General features: G+C 41.2%; 1 protein-coding gene across 1 annotated transcript; it reads right to left on the bottom strand.

Moving 5' to 3' along the window:
• Window positions 1–1,925: 1,925 nt before the first annotated feature.
• On the bottom strand, window positions 1,926–19,512 carry LOC139470480 (solute carrier family 28 member 3-like). Its single transcript, XM_071252887.1, has 11 exons — window positions 19,456–19,512; window positions 16,472–16,896; window positions 13,991–14,126; window positions 12,998–13,189; window positions 12,058–12,219; window positions 11,138–11,263; window positions 8,747–8,877; window positions 8,379–8,547; window positions 5,909–6,166; window positions 5,353–5,533; window positions 1,926–2,004 (listed from the first exon to the last, which is right to left on the bottom strand). The coding sequence occupies exons 1-11, from the start codon at window positions 19,510–19,512 to the stop codon at window positions 1,976–1,978; spliced, it is 1,866 nt and encodes a 621-aa protein (XP_071108988.1). The 3' UTR covers window positions 1,926–1,975.
• Between the last annotated feature and the right edge of the window lie 291 nt (window positions 19,513–19,803).

Raw genomic sequence — 19,803 nt, 5'->3', positions numbered from 1 at the left:
AAACCGAAAAAGAATTAAGCCACGCCCATTCATGCACCACTGTTTCGTGATTGGCTAATAAATATAATGTTCGGGATTGTGTTGTATTCTAGTAGTGAACGATGTCACTGACTACGTATTGGTGTCTACAGTTTAGTAAATACATTTTTGTGACTCTACACACTCATGGGTCTTTTAATATTACATGCAATATTTTAAGGAGATTTTAAATTGAATAACATGGAAAAATAACTATACATAAGTGAAGATTGGTGATATGAAGGTAAGATCGGAGGACCCGAGTGTATCCGGAGCTGCTGGGTCAGCCCAAACCGTTTCCACAGCAAAACAGTTGTCGGTGACGTAAGCTATAGGGTCAGAGTGAGTGAGTTGGGTTTAACGCCGCTTTTAACACTATTCCAGTTATATCACGGCGTGTCAGCTTAATGTGGGAGGAAAGCCCGAAGTGATGCAGGTCTGAGACGTCTACCACTTCGGTGAAACCCACGAGCACGGGTATGGTGCTGACAAACCCAGAAACATAATCGGGGCGAACAGGGATTCGAACCCACAATCATAGGTTTCTGGCGTGCCCAAGGGACGCAACTCTGCACAGCGAATCGCGGTGCCTTAGATGACTGGGCCACCCGTGCCCCCTAAAGGGTAAGAGAAGAACGAAACATTTTATTCCCTCGGTCATAATCGTATTGAAAACATGGTTGATATGGTTTAATGGAGAGTTAAATTGTATAGTAGTGATATGGTTTCAGATCGCAATGGTGTGCACAAAGGGTTGTTTTGACTGAATGTCATATTTACATAATAGGGATAATTTGTTGTGCAGCCCTTCAGCAGAATCATTACGTAGGCATTGGTGATTTATAAGTCCTTACGATTGTGATAATATGAGTAAGTGAGTTGGGTTTAACGCCGCTTTTAACAGTATTCCAGCTATATCACGGCGTGTCAGCTTAATGTGGGAGGAAAGCCCGAAGTGATGCAGGTTTCGGACGTCTAGCATTTCGGTGAAACCCATGAGCACGGGTATGGTGCTGACAGACCTAGAAACATAATCGGGGCGAACCGGGATTTGAACCCACAATCATAGGTTTCTGGCGTCCCCAAGGGACGCAACTCAGCACAGCGAATAGCCTGAGACGACTGGGTCACCCGTGCCCCCTGTGATAATATGAAGAAGGTGACTTCTATGAACGAACAAAATGAAGGGATTGTGTGTGTAGAAATACTTGATGATCCAGTGTATAATACCTCGTTTGTTATTATTTATTCTATCTTATATTAAGATACTCATTTCTGATGACCTGAATATACCCTGCTGAGAAATGCCTAACTTCTCACCGATGCGAATACAATAATATGACCATATTATCTCGACACTGAACATCAAATTCAGTTTAAATAGCGAAATTAACAGAGCAAAGCCGATTGCAACTCTTGTCTGCCACATGAATCCATACTGACGAAGACATTTGGACAAACAGGCGACAATTATGCCGGTAGGATAAATTCGTTGTCATATAAATATCCAGTTCTGTTTTATATTTTCGTACTTTGTCTCACCGCTTTCCCGATAAGAAATTGATCAATTGACCAATTAATCTCCATCTTCCCTAGGCAAGGGAGTTAACTGACTTTAAACGTCTAGTTTCCAACCGTTTATCAAACTGAAGCAAGAGACATCTTCCAGAGGCAAAAGAGTTAACTGAGTATAAAAGACTAGTGTCCACATCTTCCCGAGGCAACAGAATTAACTGACTATAACAGTCCAGTTTCCACCCTTGTCTTTTACGGCAAGCATGGGCTGCTAAGGACCTGTTCTACCAAGGATCTTCACGGGTCTGGCTGGACTCTTGTCGACCGCAGCGTAAAACAAACGGAACATGTGCAGTGCTTTGTATTGTTATCATCCTTGATGGTGTCCCATGATGGCGTTCACGACCAGTCGTACCATCCATGGCGTGACATGCCTGTACTGCTACATATTGTCCTGGCTGTACAGCATCCCTGCAACATACGGTTGTGATGCGTTAAGTTAAAAGTGATCGTTCTTGATTTATCAAAATGTTTCTTGTCTTTTCGCGTACACGTCATCTTGTCATATATTTCTCAGGTACATTAAGGAATTATTTAACGTAAATATATTGCAAGTGGAAGTTGATTGGTTAACCAAGCAATTTTACCATAAACCGAAAAACATTTGGCCACACCCACTATCGGAATACTGGTTCCTGAATGGCTGATAATAAAATGGGCGTGCTGTTGTATCGTTTCACATATTGCGTGCTGTAGTCTGTGTTCATGATTAAATAAGCAGTCTGTGAAGCTAATATTGCTGACGTAAACATTTGTAAAAATAAGATTCAGTGAGTTTTTTGCGCTTAACGTATCATCGTTTTAAGCGATGTGCGCGCTTTGTGTAAATAGGTAACGCAATGTCTTTAGTAATGTAGATACGAGAACTTACAGTTTATATCGTGCAACAATCCGCAGAACGACTTTGTACTTTCAATATATTTTACGTTAGCTTCATTAAACAGTAATAATGGTGACAGCGTTCTTGAAATAATATGTTTGTTTGTTTGTTCATCTGTTGTTTAACGCCACACAAAGCAATATTACAGCTATATGACGACCCTCTGTAAATAAACGAGTCTGGGCCAGAAAATCCAGTGATTGACATTGTGAGCATCGATCTACGCAATTGGGAAAGGACATGCATCAACCAAGTCAGCGGGCCAGACCACTCGATCCCGTTAGTCGTATCTTACGACAAGCATGGGTTACTGGAGACCAATTCTTACACGGATCTTCACAGATCCTTGAAATTATGGACATGTGTGTAATTGGGATTAACTAATAAGTGGAATTATAGTATCTTAATGATTCAAACACTAATTATATTGGGGCACGGGTGGTCAAGTCGTCTGAGGCGCCGCGGTTCGCAGTTCAGAGTTGCGTCCCTTGGGCACGCAAGAAACCCCAATTATGCTTCTTGGTTTGTCAGCACCATACCCGTGCCCGTGGGTTTCACCGAAGTAGTAAACGTCTGAGACCTGCATCACTTCGGACACGCCGTGATATAACTGGAATACTGTTAAAAGCGGCGATAAGTCCAACTCACTCACTCACTCACTCACTCACTCACTTACTAATTATATTAAGTTAGATCTTGCATTTGTAGGGCGTTTTCAAAATTAAAACTGCTCAAAAGCTCTCAGACCAAAATGAGTCTGGTCAAATGCTTACTTGAAGAGAGAAGTCTTTAATGTTTTTTTCAAAGTTGTGAACTTAACTAATTCTCTGATTTCTGATGACACTGGGCCTGAGGGGTGAAATGACCTGTCCCAATACAATCTTCAAAAAAAGAAACGCTTAGGTAGTATGTACTTCATTGAACCTAACTAAACAAAAAACGGTATATAAATTGAATAGATGCTATTGGAAAATATTGGTGGCCTGGTATTCGACAAACGGAGCGTCAAAATGCAGCCATTGTCGATTTGCAATGTCTTAAACGGCATTGTTTGCACACTTTTTAAAAAATGTCATGGAGGAAACAGTAACGCAAAATGCACGTGCAAGTTATGGCATTCTTTACTCGTGGTAGTGGCTATAAAAAAGACAAGCATAAGCCAATAATTTGTCATTCAATTGTCAACATTATTCAAGCTCGAAAATGCCGAGACTCAGCGCTGCCGATCGGAACATCACCATAGGACGTATCCAAAGGGGGGAATCGCATCTTCAATTGCACGCCACTTCAACGTCCACCACAGCACCATTTGCGGCCTTTGGGACCGACACACACAGTTCAATTCCACTGCAGACCGTCCGAGAAGAAGAGTTACCACCCCTGCACAGGATTGCCACATTCGACTGTTCAAACCTACGTCATCGCAATGCTACAGCTACAGAGACTGCAGGACGCATCCCTGGTTTGAGGAGGATATCGGACCAAACTGTCAGGAACCATTTTCGCGAGGCTGGAATCCGACCCAGAAGACCAGTTATCGTCCCTTTTTTGCAACGGATCCATCGATAGCGACGCTTGCGTTGGTGCCATACCTTACAGCCTTGGAATTTGAGAAACTGGAGACAAGTGTGGTTTACCGATGGTGGTTTACAGAATTTCTTCTTCAACGGCGAGATGGAAGACAACTTGTTTCCGTCATCAAAATGAGCGCTTTGTCCCACATTGTGTATGTGAATTCGACAAATTCGGTGGCGGTAGTGTCATGGTTTTGGGGTTATATCCTACACCACGAGATCTGACTTGGTTGTGGTTCAGGGAAATGTGACAGCAGATCGCTACATGAATCAATTCAAATTGTTCAACCTCACCTTCTTCCAATCATTGACCGCCAGAGGGAGCTGTTTCAACAGGACAACGCTCCACTGCATACAGCTCGTGTCACGGTAGACTACCTTCATAATGCCAACATCAACGACTTGCCGTTGCCGTCGAGATCTCCAACTCTGGGATAAATTCGATCGACGTGTACGTCAACGTCAGAACATGCTACAGATACTCCCACTACTGTCCAATGGTTCAGAATTCAGCAGGACAGAACTCGTACACTTATCCAGTCAGTGCCGGGGAGATACGTACGGACACGAGATACTAAGTTCAGTGCAACCTTGTGGCCTTATGTGACATGACAATTAACAGTTTTCAATGCATTATACAGCGACAACATGTGACTATCGAGCACCAACATTTCATTTTTGTATCTATGATGTTAAATTAAATATATTGGACTTTATTAGGTACAATAAATTTACTAAAAATCTTCCTTTGCGTTTCATTTTTTTAAGAGTGTATATTTTGGTATGTGACCTTGGAACCGTCAGCTGGGGATCTTCAGATTGGAATGAGCGTGGGGGTTTCACACTGACCTTCACATTTTTTAAAGATAAGCGCTCCTTGTCACGATAAACGTGTTGCACATGCAACACTGACAACTGCTGGTCGTGTCTTCCGTATAAGGGGCCAAACAACTTAAGCGATTGTATTGGACAGATGTTGAACAACAATCGGTTGATAACATAGATAAAACCACTCATTTATGATGTTTATAACTCGCATCCACGCCCGATGCAGCTTGTAAATTAAATAAGTTAAAACTTTGGGACGTGTTTTATATTCCATGTTTCCCATCCTGCCTTACCTGTGATGCACGCCGTCATGAGGCAAGTTTTTTGCTCAGTACTGTAATGCTGCATTGTCAAAGCCTGTACACACCTGGACACCCTATCTAACCTGCGATGCACGCCGTCATTAGGCAAGGAGTTTGCTCAGAACTTTGATGCTACGTTGTCAAGGCCTATACACACCTTGACACGCCATCTTACCTGCAATGCACGCCGTCATGAAGCAGGCTATCTGGCCAGTGATGCTAGCTCTGACGACATACTTGCTGATGACATCCTTCCTGCTAGGTGCCAGGGCAGTGAGGACGCCCATAGTGACGCCCACAGCACCCAGGTGGTTCAGACCACACATGGCATACGTGCCTATAACCTCAGACCGCCTCTGAAATACGGATCGTGTGTTGACGGAAGCCAGGTTCGTTTATATCCATAAATGGTGGTATATTAATGTAAAATCATAATGGATTAGAGACAACTGCAAGATCGGTAGTTAGGATTGAAAAAACTCTATATGTGAGTATAGTTTTATGCCGCTTTAGTCAATTTTCCAGTACTATCACATTAGTGACAATAGTAGTTTTATGAAACATTTCAGATGCGATCGGTCAAGATATACTCAAAGTGAGCATTCCTTTGTACAGGGCTCTGTTGATCCAACTATACCGCGAGTAGTCCTTTGTACAGGGCTCTGTTGGTCAAGATATACTCACTTTGAGTATTCCTTTATGCAGGGCTCTGTTGGTCAAGATAAACTCACTGTGAGTATTCCTCCAATCAAAGTCCTGTTGGTCGAATCCAGGATGACGTCGCCCCCTTCCCAATGCCAGCTTCCGTTTGTTGATGTCACGTACTCCTCCAGATCGACACGGTTCAGCACCAGTTTACCAAACTCACGAAATCCCACAAATGAATTTGCGAATATCTTGATTCCCAGCAGTTCGCCCATCTTGAAGAGATCTGAGCTCGAGAACCCCATGAGGTAGGTCAGTGGGTAGAAGAGGTAGGAACAAATCAGCTGAAACGCAGACAGATATAACAGCTGTGTACGTGGTTAGCTAAAACATAGATAGATAAGCATCTGTATTTGCATACAACATGTTATCACCATCGGTTACAGCATCTGGAAGCATGTCGCCGTCTTCTGAAAGTAAGCTGGCTGAAGAGAAAGTAAAGGTGAATTGCGATTCTTTTGCGAATATCAATTTTCCTAAATAGATTAAGTAAAATCCCGACAGTGAAAAATCACAACATTGGTAGAAAGTATTTTAATGTCCAAGGGAAAAGGCTGAAATCACAGACTCCGTAATTGGATTCCAAAACAGCAGTGCAGCGGTGCATGACAAATGTTTTCATTGGCTGATACGTAGATTTAGTTGCAGTGTCTATCTACTGCATATGAGGTGAAATGGTGATTAACGTCGCGTTCAAGATTATTGTACTAATATGCGGCGTGGCTGACGGACTGTTTGGCTGCATGTACTTGTCCGGACTAATGACAGTTGCATAGTACTAGCCCATTGAGATAACGCAGTTTAACGTGGATGTCCGATTTCCATCATATATGATAAACCTCAGAGGTGTGTTATTAACAAGAGTAAAGCAACACATTGGTTTCCTTCACAAAGAGGTGCCAGACAAGGATGCCCTTTAAGCCCTTATATTTTTTAAATATTTTTTGCTGAAGTGATAAATATTAAAGTTAGAAATACTTTGGTTATTCGGGCAGTCAGAATAGGGGGAAAGGAATTGAAAGGAGTTTAATTTGCAGATTATACAAATTTGACAGTTAAGATTGTGAGCTCAGTAACGAAAGCAGTTGAATTTTATAATAACTCGCAAAACATAACAAGCTTGAAGATAAATTTGAAAAAGAGTTACTGTAGTATTATGCCCATTCAGAATCCCATCATATCAACAGGAGTAAATGGAATTAGTACACTGGCAACTGAAGGTCTTAGACCTCAAATTATAAAAATAAAGAGAAAAAATCCAAATTTAATCATCAAGGAATTTATCACATTTTGGAAGAATCTAAAGGGGAAGGTTGTTCAAAAATAGTTTACCAAAGTAGCATGATGTAAGTGCCATCAAAATTATGGAAAGATATCCATTTTGTATTTATTTGGAATTACAAAAAAGAAAAACTGAAACGAACAACAATGATAAAGTCAAAGAAGTGTGGTGGAGCTGTGGCTTTAGAGTTTACATGTTAGAGTAAGGCACCTTGTTTAGCCTGGATTCTTTTCTTCCCGCTGCTTTCGGAAGTTGATACCAGATTTGTGTTTCAATAAAGTGGGAGGACTTCCATTTCCTTTGAGATGTAATTATGATGTTAATAACCTAATTATGTCTGTACTATCATTTTGAATTGCAGAAATAGAAAATGATTTTTAACCATGAATCTGGAATTGTGAGAGATTTGTTAGATGATAGTTGAAGGTTAATGACACGACCAGAACTGCAAGAGGCATATAATCTGAATATTACCAATAGATATTATAATAATATTACAAGGGTTTTTCAAAGATGAAGTGGGTGCAATATGTATTACCCTTATAGACAACGAATTCGGTTTTTGTTTGATGCTCCCCCAGAGCTGCAGGGCAAGATCATAAACGAACATATAAAGTCTAAACATTCTTATTCAATTCTGATGGAAAAGAAAATAACTATGCCTTATAAGTTTGTTGACTCATCAAAGGTCGGCAAGATATATGCTTTATTATAGATCTGCCATTATAAGCTGAAGGAATTGCAGTTTAAGATTAAACGTTGCATTGTTTCGTGGATTTTAAGCTCATAATAAGTGAAACACCAGATGATGATGTTCGTGAAACAGAAGATGATATGATCCATTACTCTTTTGGCTGCAGTAATGTTGCTGAAATGATGAAAATAGTATGACACATTCCTTAATAAGTATACAAAACAACCTCTTTCGATCAATTAATAATTGTGTTTTTTTATTAGATAATATTGATCCTGTATTTGAATTTCTGAACCTTCGTGTAAAATATTTTATATCTTTACTATATTTTTAGTCTCTGAATACACAATTCCATTTAGAAAGTGGGCAAATGTAACAAATGGTATATTTGGGATAACACTTTCTTAGTAAAGTACAGATTCTCGTACTTTTTTGGGTTGAGTCTCGTCCCTTACTCTGGCAAGTGTGGGTTCGAATCCCGGACGGGACTCAACCCTAAAAAGGCATTCAAATGAATTACCGTAAATGAGACGTCATGGACACCGGCCCTTTCTCCGAGCCACATCAAGGCCGTGTCAATGAACTGTATGACCGCGATGAAGATGATCTGGTTGACCACGATGGTGGCGACAAGCTTTATGCCATCAACTGCTCCCACTGACAAAGCCTCCACCACGTTCCGGAACTTGCTAAAAAAGTTAATAACGTTGTGGTCTATCGGTATCTTAAAAAAACGGCAAATGTGTGTTTGTGTGTATAGCGTAACGACCCAACAATACTCCTGTCATACGACGGTAGAGAAATGCATGAAAACTCAATGCGGACGTCGGAGCAGCATCACACATAACAATTTGCTCTCACGCATCACAAAGCAGGGGATTCATCTACCTTGTCTTGATAGTGTAGGCATCCTTGGGCTTAATCTTGGTCCAGCGCGTCTCAGGTACCGTGAGTTTGGCCATGGCCAGAGCAGCCGGAGCAGACATGATGGAAGCAGCAAGAAGATGATTTGCCGGAGCCTGGAGACACAGAACAACAGGAACACCGTGGAACAACGTAAGGCCATTTGCTGACATTTGAACAAATAAATACAGTAGTAAATGCAATATATGGCGACAAAATAGCTACTGTGATACAATGACTTCCACATTGTCGTATTATCGAGGTCAAAATGCAGAGAGTCATTTTTATGACATTTGAAAGCAGTAGTAAACATCACATTGAATATTACGACTAAAACTACATAGGTTTCATGTCCTAATTGGCATCATTAGACAACGAAATACGGACACTTTGATAGTTGTTTTATGGCTACAAAGCTGTTAACATTGTCGAGGTTAAACTGTCTGTTTTTAGTGATATACACAAATTATTAAGCATTATAAGTGAGGTCCATTTATTGTGTCTCCCGTCGTCATATTGAAGGGACATTGCTGGAAGCTGCTTCACTCACTCATTCACTCACTCACTCACTCACTCACTCACTCTCTCACTCATTCACAGTTAGTGCAAAAGAAGTTGCTGAAGATATCCTTGGTCAGACTATTAAGAAGAGTCCAAGTACATCGTTAGTCTCCAGCATCAGTTATGCCAGCTGTTGTTTAACGCAGCACACAGCAATATTCCAGCTATATGACGGCCGTCTGTAAATAATCGAGTCTGGACCAGACAATCCCGTGATTAATATCATGAGCATCAATCCATGCAATTGGGATACGATGACATGCTTCAACCAAATCAACGAGCCTGACTACCTGATCCCGTTAGTTACGACAAGCATAGTCGCCATTTACGGCAGGAATGGGTTGCTGAAGACCTATTCTAACCCGGATCTTCCATTCTCAAGCTCAACATGAATTTGGAGAAGGAGCATACCTTTCCATCTTATTATGCCCGCCACGAAGTGGTACGGGGAATAAAGGAACGGAGTTCGAAGTGATGCTAGCAATGGAGCGTTGCTGCTGAATTCCTTCATGAGACCTCACAGTGCTGCCATGAAGGACAAGTTTGATCAAGCGTACATCTTTTGTTTTGTTTGTTTGTTGTTTAACGCCGTAACGGTATGTACATAATTGAGTCTGGACCAGTCAATCCAGTGATTGGCATTATGAACTTCGATCCACGCAAATGGGATACGATGACATGCATGAACCAAGTCAGCGAGCCTGACCACCCGATCCAATTAATCGCCTCTTACGACAAGCATAGTCGCTTTTTACGCCAAGCATGGGTCGCTGAAGACCGATTCTTCCCCGGATCTTCACAGGTCAAGCGTACGTCTATATTTTGTGGTATGACAGTTTTATTTAAACATTTACACAGTTCTAAATGCAACAATGTGTTTAATTCTATTTCAAAGGTGGGTGTTCCATCTCTGAAAAAGTTCGAGTAATTAGCAAGGTAACATGTGAATATTAGGAATCGTTTTTGCTGTTAGGGATAATGTACCTTCATATATGAAAATGATTTGCAGATATATGACGTCAACCCCAGAGAATAACCAGTATCGATTATCCACCGAAACAGATAATTCCATTATTGAAAATCAATGATGACACCAGGTGTTCGCGAAACGGGGAAGCTTGTCCTTCCCTAAAGAATAACTTGCGGTTTTGATAATTATACTTTCGTATTCAATTTTTTTTTCTGTAGTTTGGATTTAATATCATATCCCAATCCGAACATTTACGAAGTGATCACTATCAACTCCACGCATTAGTCTGACAATGTCCTTTTATTAAATCTTCCCAAAAATATGATTTTGTTTCATCGGCATTGAAAATACAAAAGTTAAAATCAGCCACATGGATATCGCTGTGTTTGTTTGTTTTTTTGTTTAACGCCGCACTCAGCAATATTCCAGCTATATGATGGCGGTCTGTAAAATAATCGAGTCTGGACCAGACTATCCAGTGATTAATATCATGAGCATCGATCCACGCAATTGGGATCGATGACATTCATCAACCAAGTCAGCGAGTCTGACCACCCGATCCCGTTAGTCGCCTCTTACGACAAGCATAGTCTCCTTTTACGGCAAGCATGGGTTGCTAAAGACTATAGCTGTGACATATTTGGGAGAATGATGATGTGTCAATGAAACGTAATGACGTAATGGTATCATATGGTTAAACGACAATCGAATCGCGTTGTTACAAGGAATTGTAAAACGCGTTATAACCTTTGTGTCTATTGAAGCCCGAATATTACGGTTTTCAAATCTAGGACGAGCTTAAAACTGTGCCTTATCACGTTCATGCCGACCACGGTTCTACTTACGCCAAAGCTTGTAAGCATCCCAAACACGCTCCCAGCAATACTAGAAAACCCTGCCACCATGATGGCGTGCATCTCGGATGGCGTCATGATGCTCAGGAATGGTTTCACGGGTATGGGTGCTTCTGGCTGCAATACAGTGGAACAAACAAACCTCAACCCAAACCAATCCAACATTCCTCATTTGATATTCTGCCAAGCCTGTGTCAGGAAAGTAAATTAAAATGAGACAACCCTTCATATAGTCATCAGACATCCTTGCTAAACGAGAGTTCTATATACGATTCCAAACGTACTATAAGTATGTGTTTATGAATCACTGTCGAGAAGTGATGATAAAAGTTGTTCGCGAAAAGGTGAACGTATCTTGACCCACAGGGGAACAACCACAATGTCATGAAAAGAAGGCAAGTCAACGGTTCATCTGAAAACACAGGCCGCACTCAGCAATATTCCAGCTATATGACGGCGGTCTGTAAATAATCGAGTCTGGACCAGACAATCCAGTGATTAATATCATGAGCATCGATCCACACAACTGGGATATGATGACATGATGCCATGCATCAATCAAGTCAGTGAGCCTGACCACCCGATCCCTTTAGTCGCTTCTTACGACAAGCATAGTCGCCTTTTACGGTAGGCATGGGTACATCTGCGCTGTTAATTGTCGTTACAGTTGAATGTATAATATAGAGGCATGGGCAGGATTATATGGTAATGTGACTGTTAAACTTTCTATTGCCTCCTAGGCACCTTTGGCTGTATACTCCCCAGGGAGCTGAAAATGAAATTCGAGTGCACACTGATCCATTCACCCAGCTAATTATAATGTAGCGTCCTGAGCATTCATATGTTCATGGATTCTGACGCATCAGTTATGTACTTATTATCATGAATATAACAAACAGCATCAAACTCACGGGACCAAGAAAAATGTTGAATGCAGCGTTCACGGATTCAATAGGACTTGTGCCGAGACAGGAGGTCAGGAACCATCCGAAGTTGGCCACAAAAGCCTGGAGAACCCCGTAGTGGTACAACACATTCACTGTGGCGCTCATTGTGATCACCAGCGGCATTGCCTGAAAAAAGCCATTAATTAGCAACGGTTAGCCCCCCGATGTCGTTAGTCATTGTTATCAGTGGGTTAATCAATGCACATTGTAACAAGTGCATTGGAGAATTAGTGATGTCATGTGATGTTTGTTGTTTAACGCCACATTCAGCAATATTCCAGCTTTATGACGGCGGTCTGTAAATAATCGAGTCTGGATCAGACAATCCAGTGATTAATATCATGAGCATCGATCCACGCAATTGGAATACGACGCCATGCATCAACCAACCATCGAACCAAGGTCTTCGGTTTGTCGAGAGAATATTTTAACCACTTGGCTACCCCACCGCCAGGGATGTTCGATGACTGTCATGCAATCAAACTGACGAGTTCAAATATGTGCAAAAACATTTACTTCAAGATTAAACTTATGGTCAGAACAACGTTCCTGTATTTATTCGTGCGAGAAAACTCCCAGGGATTGCTCAGGGATGTTGAAGTAGTTCCTCAATGTTTGCGTCACTTCAAGAATGCTTTCCTGTCAAAATCGTATGAACGCCAACATGTATCGTCCAAAAGAAAAGCCGTATTTTGTGTAAGCTTCACATTAAAACATTTCCTACGTTTATCATACCTCGACGCAATGGATGCAGGGTCCCTCCTCTTCCCCGAAATAAAACAAGGTCAGGTATGGGAGATGAAAGCAAAGATGGTAAATGTTAGATATTAAGTTTACATCTGAGACTAAGATGTTGAAGAAGGTGGAACTATTTTGAGTAGAAATAAAACTACTCTATACTCACTGCAAACACAAACTTATGGTCTCTGTAGGATTGACCAAACACAAACACAGAGCCCTTGTCTGTATGTTTCAAAAATTCTTCAATTCTTTCTCCAAGCCAGTAGAATATCCTGTAGCCTGAACTTGTTCGTAATATCAAAAAGGCAAAGAGGAACTGAGTGCCAATTCCCCAGAACACAGCATGCCAGTTAACCTGAACAGACAGAAATAAGTGAGTGAGTATCGTTTTACGCCGCTTTTAGCAATAGTCCGGCAGTATCACGGCGGAGGACACAAGAAATGAGCTTCACACTTTGTACACATGCAGGGAATCGAACCCAGGACGACGGCGTGACGAGCGAACGCTTTAACCGCTCGGCTACCACACCTCCCCAGACACAAAAAAGCAATTTAACGCAAGTTGTTGCTGAAATTGGTCCAGTTGTTCGATGTGCGGGATGATGATCCGTGACCGTATACTTAACGAGATATACTTAAAGTTGCCATAGGTTTCATCCAACGTCACAATAAACGTCACATGGATTTCAATTCATACCGTTCTTCACACAATTATCACATAAATTCATTTTTGCGTTAGTTCAAACATTACAAAAATTGAAGTAGCCGCTCAAAGAGATTATCACAAAATGGTGTAATTGTTAATTAAGAAGCTGATAAAGGAGGCGCTATAATAATTTTGAACATTATCTATTACCAAAAGCTCTCATTAGATATCTTAAAAGATGAATCTCACCTTACTTATAACATATTTAGTGATGAAAGGCTATATTCATCTCCAACAACTACAGGTAAATAGTACTTCGATTTCATGCCGGAATTTCTATCAGTCTAGCTTAATGACAGTGTGATTTTCAGAGTAAGATCATGAAGATGATATAAGAAAATTGAACTAAAATGACATATTTATCATTTCTTGTGACCTGACCTCATCCACTCGATCAGGAACATGCTCTATGAATATGTGGCAGTGAATCGTCTGAATTGAATTACTTACTCTATCCGGATGCTTTGAGATGATGAAGCCAACGACGATGAAGAAGGCGAGACCTCCCACCGATATGAGGTTCCTTGGACAGGACTGGACCGCCATATAGGATGCAACAAATGTCACCATAGCAACATATAGCATCCTGAAGAAGAAGATATCCAGAAAATCACATTTTCCTTGGCTATGTTGTGATCTGAATTTGTCATTTGAGTATTCGATTTGATATGTGCAAACGAACGCAGAATATGACATAAACACGCTGCCTTTTACAACATCGGGCGTTGACAATATACAAAAAGATTCTTACATGAGACAGGTGGACGTCGGACGAGATGACAACAGGAATCCGTCTTTGAACACAATACACTCCCGCACAAATATAAGCAAGTATGCAAAGGACTTCTTTGCGGCGTTCTACGCATCGGTCACTTACATTGAACACAAACAACCATATATTCTGCAGGGAGCTTTGCAGTCGTTACGAACTTTTTTTATACATTTATCACGGTTTAGACAAATTATATTTATGAATATACAACAGACCACTGGCAAATGCAAGCCACTTCAATGTGACGTAAAGGAGGGACCATTTTGATTTTGGGCGGGGATGGGTGTTCTGCGGAGGTCCTAATAGGGAACGGTTGAGTTGCAGTATCTTGTGATGTGATCATGTGGTTTTAGATAAATTGATCATTCAGTTCATTTAAAAAAACAACATTAACATCTTGTGATAGAAGTGATGGGAACACATTTGGTGAGCCCATTAATACTACTGTAAATTTGACAAGGTGCCCTACGTACCTGAGGAAATAACATGATACCATCCTATTCTTCTTGTCAAGACCTGTGCAAAGAGTGGGAAAAACATACCACCTTATTCGTTTTGGTTTTGGTTTGGTTTGTTGTTTTGCGCCGCACTCAGCAATAGTCCAGCTGTATAACGGCGGTCTGTAATTAATCGAGTCTGGACCAGACAATCCAGTGATTGGTTTCATGAGCATCGATCCACGCAATTTGGATCGATGACATGCTTCAACCCAATCAACGAGCCTGACTACCTGATCCCGTTAGTTACGACTAGCATAGTCGCCATTTACGTCAGGAATGGGTTGCTGAAGACCTATTCTACCCCGGATCTTCCTTTGTCAAGCCAAACATGAATGTGTAGAAGGTGCATACCTTTCCATCTTATTATACCCCGCCACGAAGTGGTACGGGGAATAAAGGAACGGAGTTCGTCCGTTCACCCGCCCGTCCTCAAAGGCGACAGACTTTCTTGGAAACTATTTAGATTCAAGAAATAAAATTTTACAAACTTATAGCACTGGTCATGATTTTTAAATGAGTTTGGAAAATTGGTGCCTTAAATTCATTTTTAACATGTTATGGCCCTTGCGTTGTGCTTTTCAACTAAGGGCATAGTGTCTGCAATGAGGATAAGTTTTGTCACAAACTACTAATGTTACATTACTGAAACATTACAAGGTTATCTAAGAGATACTTGTTCAACTTGCTTCAAAAATTGGTGCCGTAAACTATATTTGCCATTTTTAATTCCCTTGCTACATGTTTTTAGCAAACACAGTTACGACACTTGATCAATGTTGTTTTACACAGTGCAGTGTCTGCAATGGGAACACGTTTTCTCAGACACTACTGAAGTTTGTTTATCTAAGAGATACTTATCAAGACTGAGTTCGAGAATTGATGCCATAATTTTTTTTCCAGAGCAGGGGTCTTTTGTGTGTATTAGTTTCACATTAAATCATTTTTTCTGATACCATAAAGCGACCATGGTCCCGATCTCTTCTTAATGTTTTATAGGACACTTTTTATATAACTACAAACTATATTCAACAAACAGAATTCTAATACGGGGATAGTGATAACGCTGGTTTTTTTGCTCCTCTTGTCAAACCCTTTGACGAGAAAGTTAGAAGTATACGAATTTATTCATCTTGACAAGCCCAATGTAGAGTAGAGGAGAAGAGTATCATGTTATTCCTCTTGACGAGCCCAATAGAGAGAAAGTGAGAGGCTTACCGTCTTATTTCTCTTGTCAAACTTTATGTCGAGAGGATGAGAGGCGTACCATCTTATTTATCATCATGTCAAGCCTTATGGAGAGAAGGTGTGACACTTTCCGTCTTATTTCTCATGTCAAGCTCTATGTAGAGAAGATAAGAGGCTTACCGTCCTATTTCTGATGTCAATCCCTATGTAAAGAAGTTGAAAGGCTTACCATCCTATTTCTCATGTTAAGCCTTTTGTAGAGACGTTGAAAGGCTTACCATCCTATTTCTCATGTCAAGCCTTATGTAGAGAAGTTGAAAGGCTTACCATCCTATTTCTCATGTCAAGCCTTATATTGAGAAGTTGAAAGGCTTACCATCCTATTTCTCATGTCAAGCCTTATGTAGAGAAGTTGAAAGGCTTACCATCCTATTTCTCATGTCAAGCCTTATGAAGAGAAGGTGAGACCCTTACCATCTTATACCTCTTGTCAAGCAGGGATACGTCTGAAAGCTGTCATGTCCTTTCTTTGGACATACATTGAGGCACTGACGTATCCGTGTCCAGAAGTTCACTTTAACGATGACAAGAAGAAGGAATATTGTTCCTATCAGCAACCTCACTGATCCTTCGTCACCGAAGGAGTGGTACATACTGAAGCCGAAGTAGATGAGGTATGTCATCAATAACACAGCATATAGTATAGCTTTCAGCAGCCTTTTCTGCCTTATAATCCTTGCCCACAACGATAACCTGCAGCGATTAATCACTCCGCCACTTTCTAGGTAATACTCGCGATATTCTTCTTCATCGTTGTTGACGTCATTACTGACGTCATTGTTGACGTCAATGGGGAATGTTGACAGCGTTGTTTCCTCCAGGTCATCATATTCGTGGTTCTGAAACTAGAGATGTATGTACTGAGTGTGTGGTTCTTGTTTAACGCCCCACTCAGCAATATTTAACGTACGATGACGGAGGTCTGCGTATGTTCGTGACTGATATTATGAGCAAGGATCCACAACGTCAGGGTTCGATTGCACGCTATCAAGTCACCGAACCAGACCACCCGATTCATAAAGTCACCTCAAACGCCCAGCTGACCTTGCTGGGGACCTTTTATTGAATGAGGAGATGTAATCATGTATATTTAATGTACTTGCTTTACGGATATTTAACAGGAAAATACCTGTCGGTTTGTGGGGACAAAAAGCAATTCAATTTCCTTTTTTTGTAGTTTTCTCCTTAAACTATAGGTTGACGCGTATAAAAATAATATTAATTGTTTAATGGTGGAGGAGATCCTGCAACACTGTTGCTGCTCCAGGTAAAGCAGACCCGGCGAATCAAGGGGGAATACTGTTGTGCATCTGTGCATCCTACCAATTTATGCAACAACAAACTATATTTTCACTCCCCAGTTTAAGAACCGTGACGATCCAGGATAGAATAGGTCTTCAGCAACCCATGCTTGCCGTAAAAGGCGACTATGCATGTCGTGAGAGGCGACTAACGGGATCGGGTGGTCAGGCTCGCTGACTTGGTTGATGCATGTCATCGTATCCCAATTGCGTAGGTCGATGTTCATGATGTCAATCACTGTATTGTCTCGTCCAGACAATGTACAGACCGCCGTCATATACCTGTCATATTGCTGAGTGCGGCGTTAAAGAAACAAACAAACAAAATCACTGACATTCCAAGCATTCTGATTAACTGTTATTGCTATCATTTTCCAATGAAAGTGAAAAGTTAAGCCACGCGAACTAAGCTACTTTCACCATGACGGAATGTCGGGGAATCCCAATTACAGTCAAGGTAATTCCCTTTCGGCTTAAATGAATCATCGTTCAAAGGACGTTCTACCGAAATTCGTGCATATTCATCGTCCAAACCATTTTTCTAGGCAGTAGGACGAGAAGAGTGAGTGAGTGAGTTGGGTTTAACGCCGCTTTTAACATTATTCCAGTTATATCACGGCGTGTTAGCTTAATGTGGGAGGAAAGCCCGAAGTGATGCAGATCTCAGACGTTTACCACTTCTTTGAAACCCACGAGCACGGGTATGGTGCCGACAAACCTAGAAACATAATTGGGGCGAACCGGGATTCGAACCCACAATCATAGGTTCCTGGCGTGCCCAAGGGACGCAACTCTGCACAGCGAATTGCGGCGCATTAGACGACTGGGCCACCCGTACCCCCCGGACGAGAAGAAATAAAATAGCAAGCTTGTGCAAGCGACTTTTTTTCGCTCGCCTCGGTTCCCCAAATTTCAAGTCTTCGGATTTTATTTCTAACCCGTATTTTTCCGACTTAGTCTTCCCGTTCTAAGTGAAATAATTTTTTAATCTGGCGGTTATAATTACTGACGATGTCATTTGAGACAGCCGCATTCTCACTGACATATTTGTTCCGGTTCGTTACAGTCTGACTGTTGCAGTTCTTCTTGTCTCTTGTCTTGATTGACAGGTCCAATGGCCGTTGTTTAATTCAACTCTTGTTGATTGGCTGGTGACTTTGTGGGAGTGTCAAATTATGTGCATAAATTAAACAATCACCTCTGTCATGTCACGCCACAGTATGTGTTCCCTCCACCACGTGGGCCTACAGAAATATACATGAAATAGACATGTGTCATCACGCATAGCATGACTTTTTGTTGAAAAAAAAGAATAATGTGTTCGTGAAATTAGTCAATAAACAAATTATGTTTTACAAAAACTGTCCCTGACAGATACATGTTGAATAAAATAATGTTGCGAAGACATGTGTCAGCCGAAATGTGAGCAAAATTATCATAATGAATATTCATGAACAATTCATTCGCAACTCGGTTGATTTGCGGGTTAAGAAATAATATTTATACACTGTCGTTTGATTTTAACAAGGACCTGGGACTGGTCTCAAACCCACTTATGTCCTCGCGTATTTGGGTGACTAGGTGTGTACTTGTAGTGAATTTCTCTATATGTTTGTTCATGAGCGTTTTCATGTAAATCTTCGTGCGAGTGTCTGTGTACGTGTGCACGCGTGTGTGTACGTGTGCGCGCGTGTGTGTACGTGTGCGTGCGTGTGTGTACGTGTTCGCGCGTTTGTGCACGTGTGCGCGCGTGTGGGTTCGTGTGCACGCGTGTGTGTACGTGTGCGTGCGTGTGTACGTGTTCGCGCGTATGTGCACGTGTTCGCGCGTGTGGGTACGTGTTCGCGCGTGTGCATGTCCATTGTCGTGACCCTGTCCGTGATGGTTCGTGAACGTGTTCTTATCTTGCGCGTGCATCTACTTTCATTTGTGAGTTGGGACTACACAAATCTCCCTTCTCTCCAATCTCTCATATCTTACACGCCCAGGTTAATCTTGGCCCGGATCTGTCCCCGGTCATGAGGAAGACTGAATGTGCAATAACAATAAAATTCAATCCAAACTGACTTTCACATACATATTCTTGTTCCAGCTTACCTTGTGTTTGTCGGAGTTTCCTGTGTGAAGTTCATTGTCTCCTTCAGCTATGGACATATTGACATAAGCACGTGGGGCTCCTATATCCACAGGATGAGAGATGCGTTAGCCTACATGTATTAGTGTAGTAAGGGTTACGTTTTGGCGCTTGTTTTTCTACGTTATTGAGAGGTGATTTCACAAGAACAGGAGATGTTTGAAATAATATAACGTACTATGTATTTGATTACTCAATAATATTTTTTTCCTGAAAGCCAATTGGAATTTAGTTATTATTTCGTGTATCTTTAAAAGTACACGATGTGTCTATCATCTTATATTATAAATCATCTGTGATGATGGATAGGA

Source organism: Haliotis cracherodii, unplaced genomic scaffold (genome assembly GCF_022045235.1).
Source record: "Haliotis cracherodii isolate W230 unplaced genomic scaffold, xgHalCrac1.p SCAF_20, whole genome shotgun sequence".
In the NCBI taxonomy this organism is placed as follows: domain Eukaryota; kingdom Metazoa; phylum Mollusca; class Gastropoda; order Lepetellida; family Haliotidae; genus Haliotis; species Haliotis cracherodii.
The sequence above is the reverse complement of the archived record's forward strand: the minus strand, read 5'-3'. Positions and strand labels throughout refer to the sequence as shown.

Coding starts and splice junctions, on each gene's coding strand:
- LOC139470480 (XM_071252887.1), bottom strand. CDS start 19,512: ATGTCCATAGCTGAAGGAGACAATGAACTTCACACAGGAAACTCCGAC. Junction 11,264..12,057: donor TCAACATTTTTCTTGGTCCC/GTGAGTTTGATG, acceptor ACTGTATTGCAG/CCAGAAGCACCCATACCCGT. Junction 2,005..5,352: donor CATGACGGCGTGCATTGCAG/GTAAGATGGCGT, acceptor CGTATGTTGCAG/GGATGCTGTACAGCCAGGAC.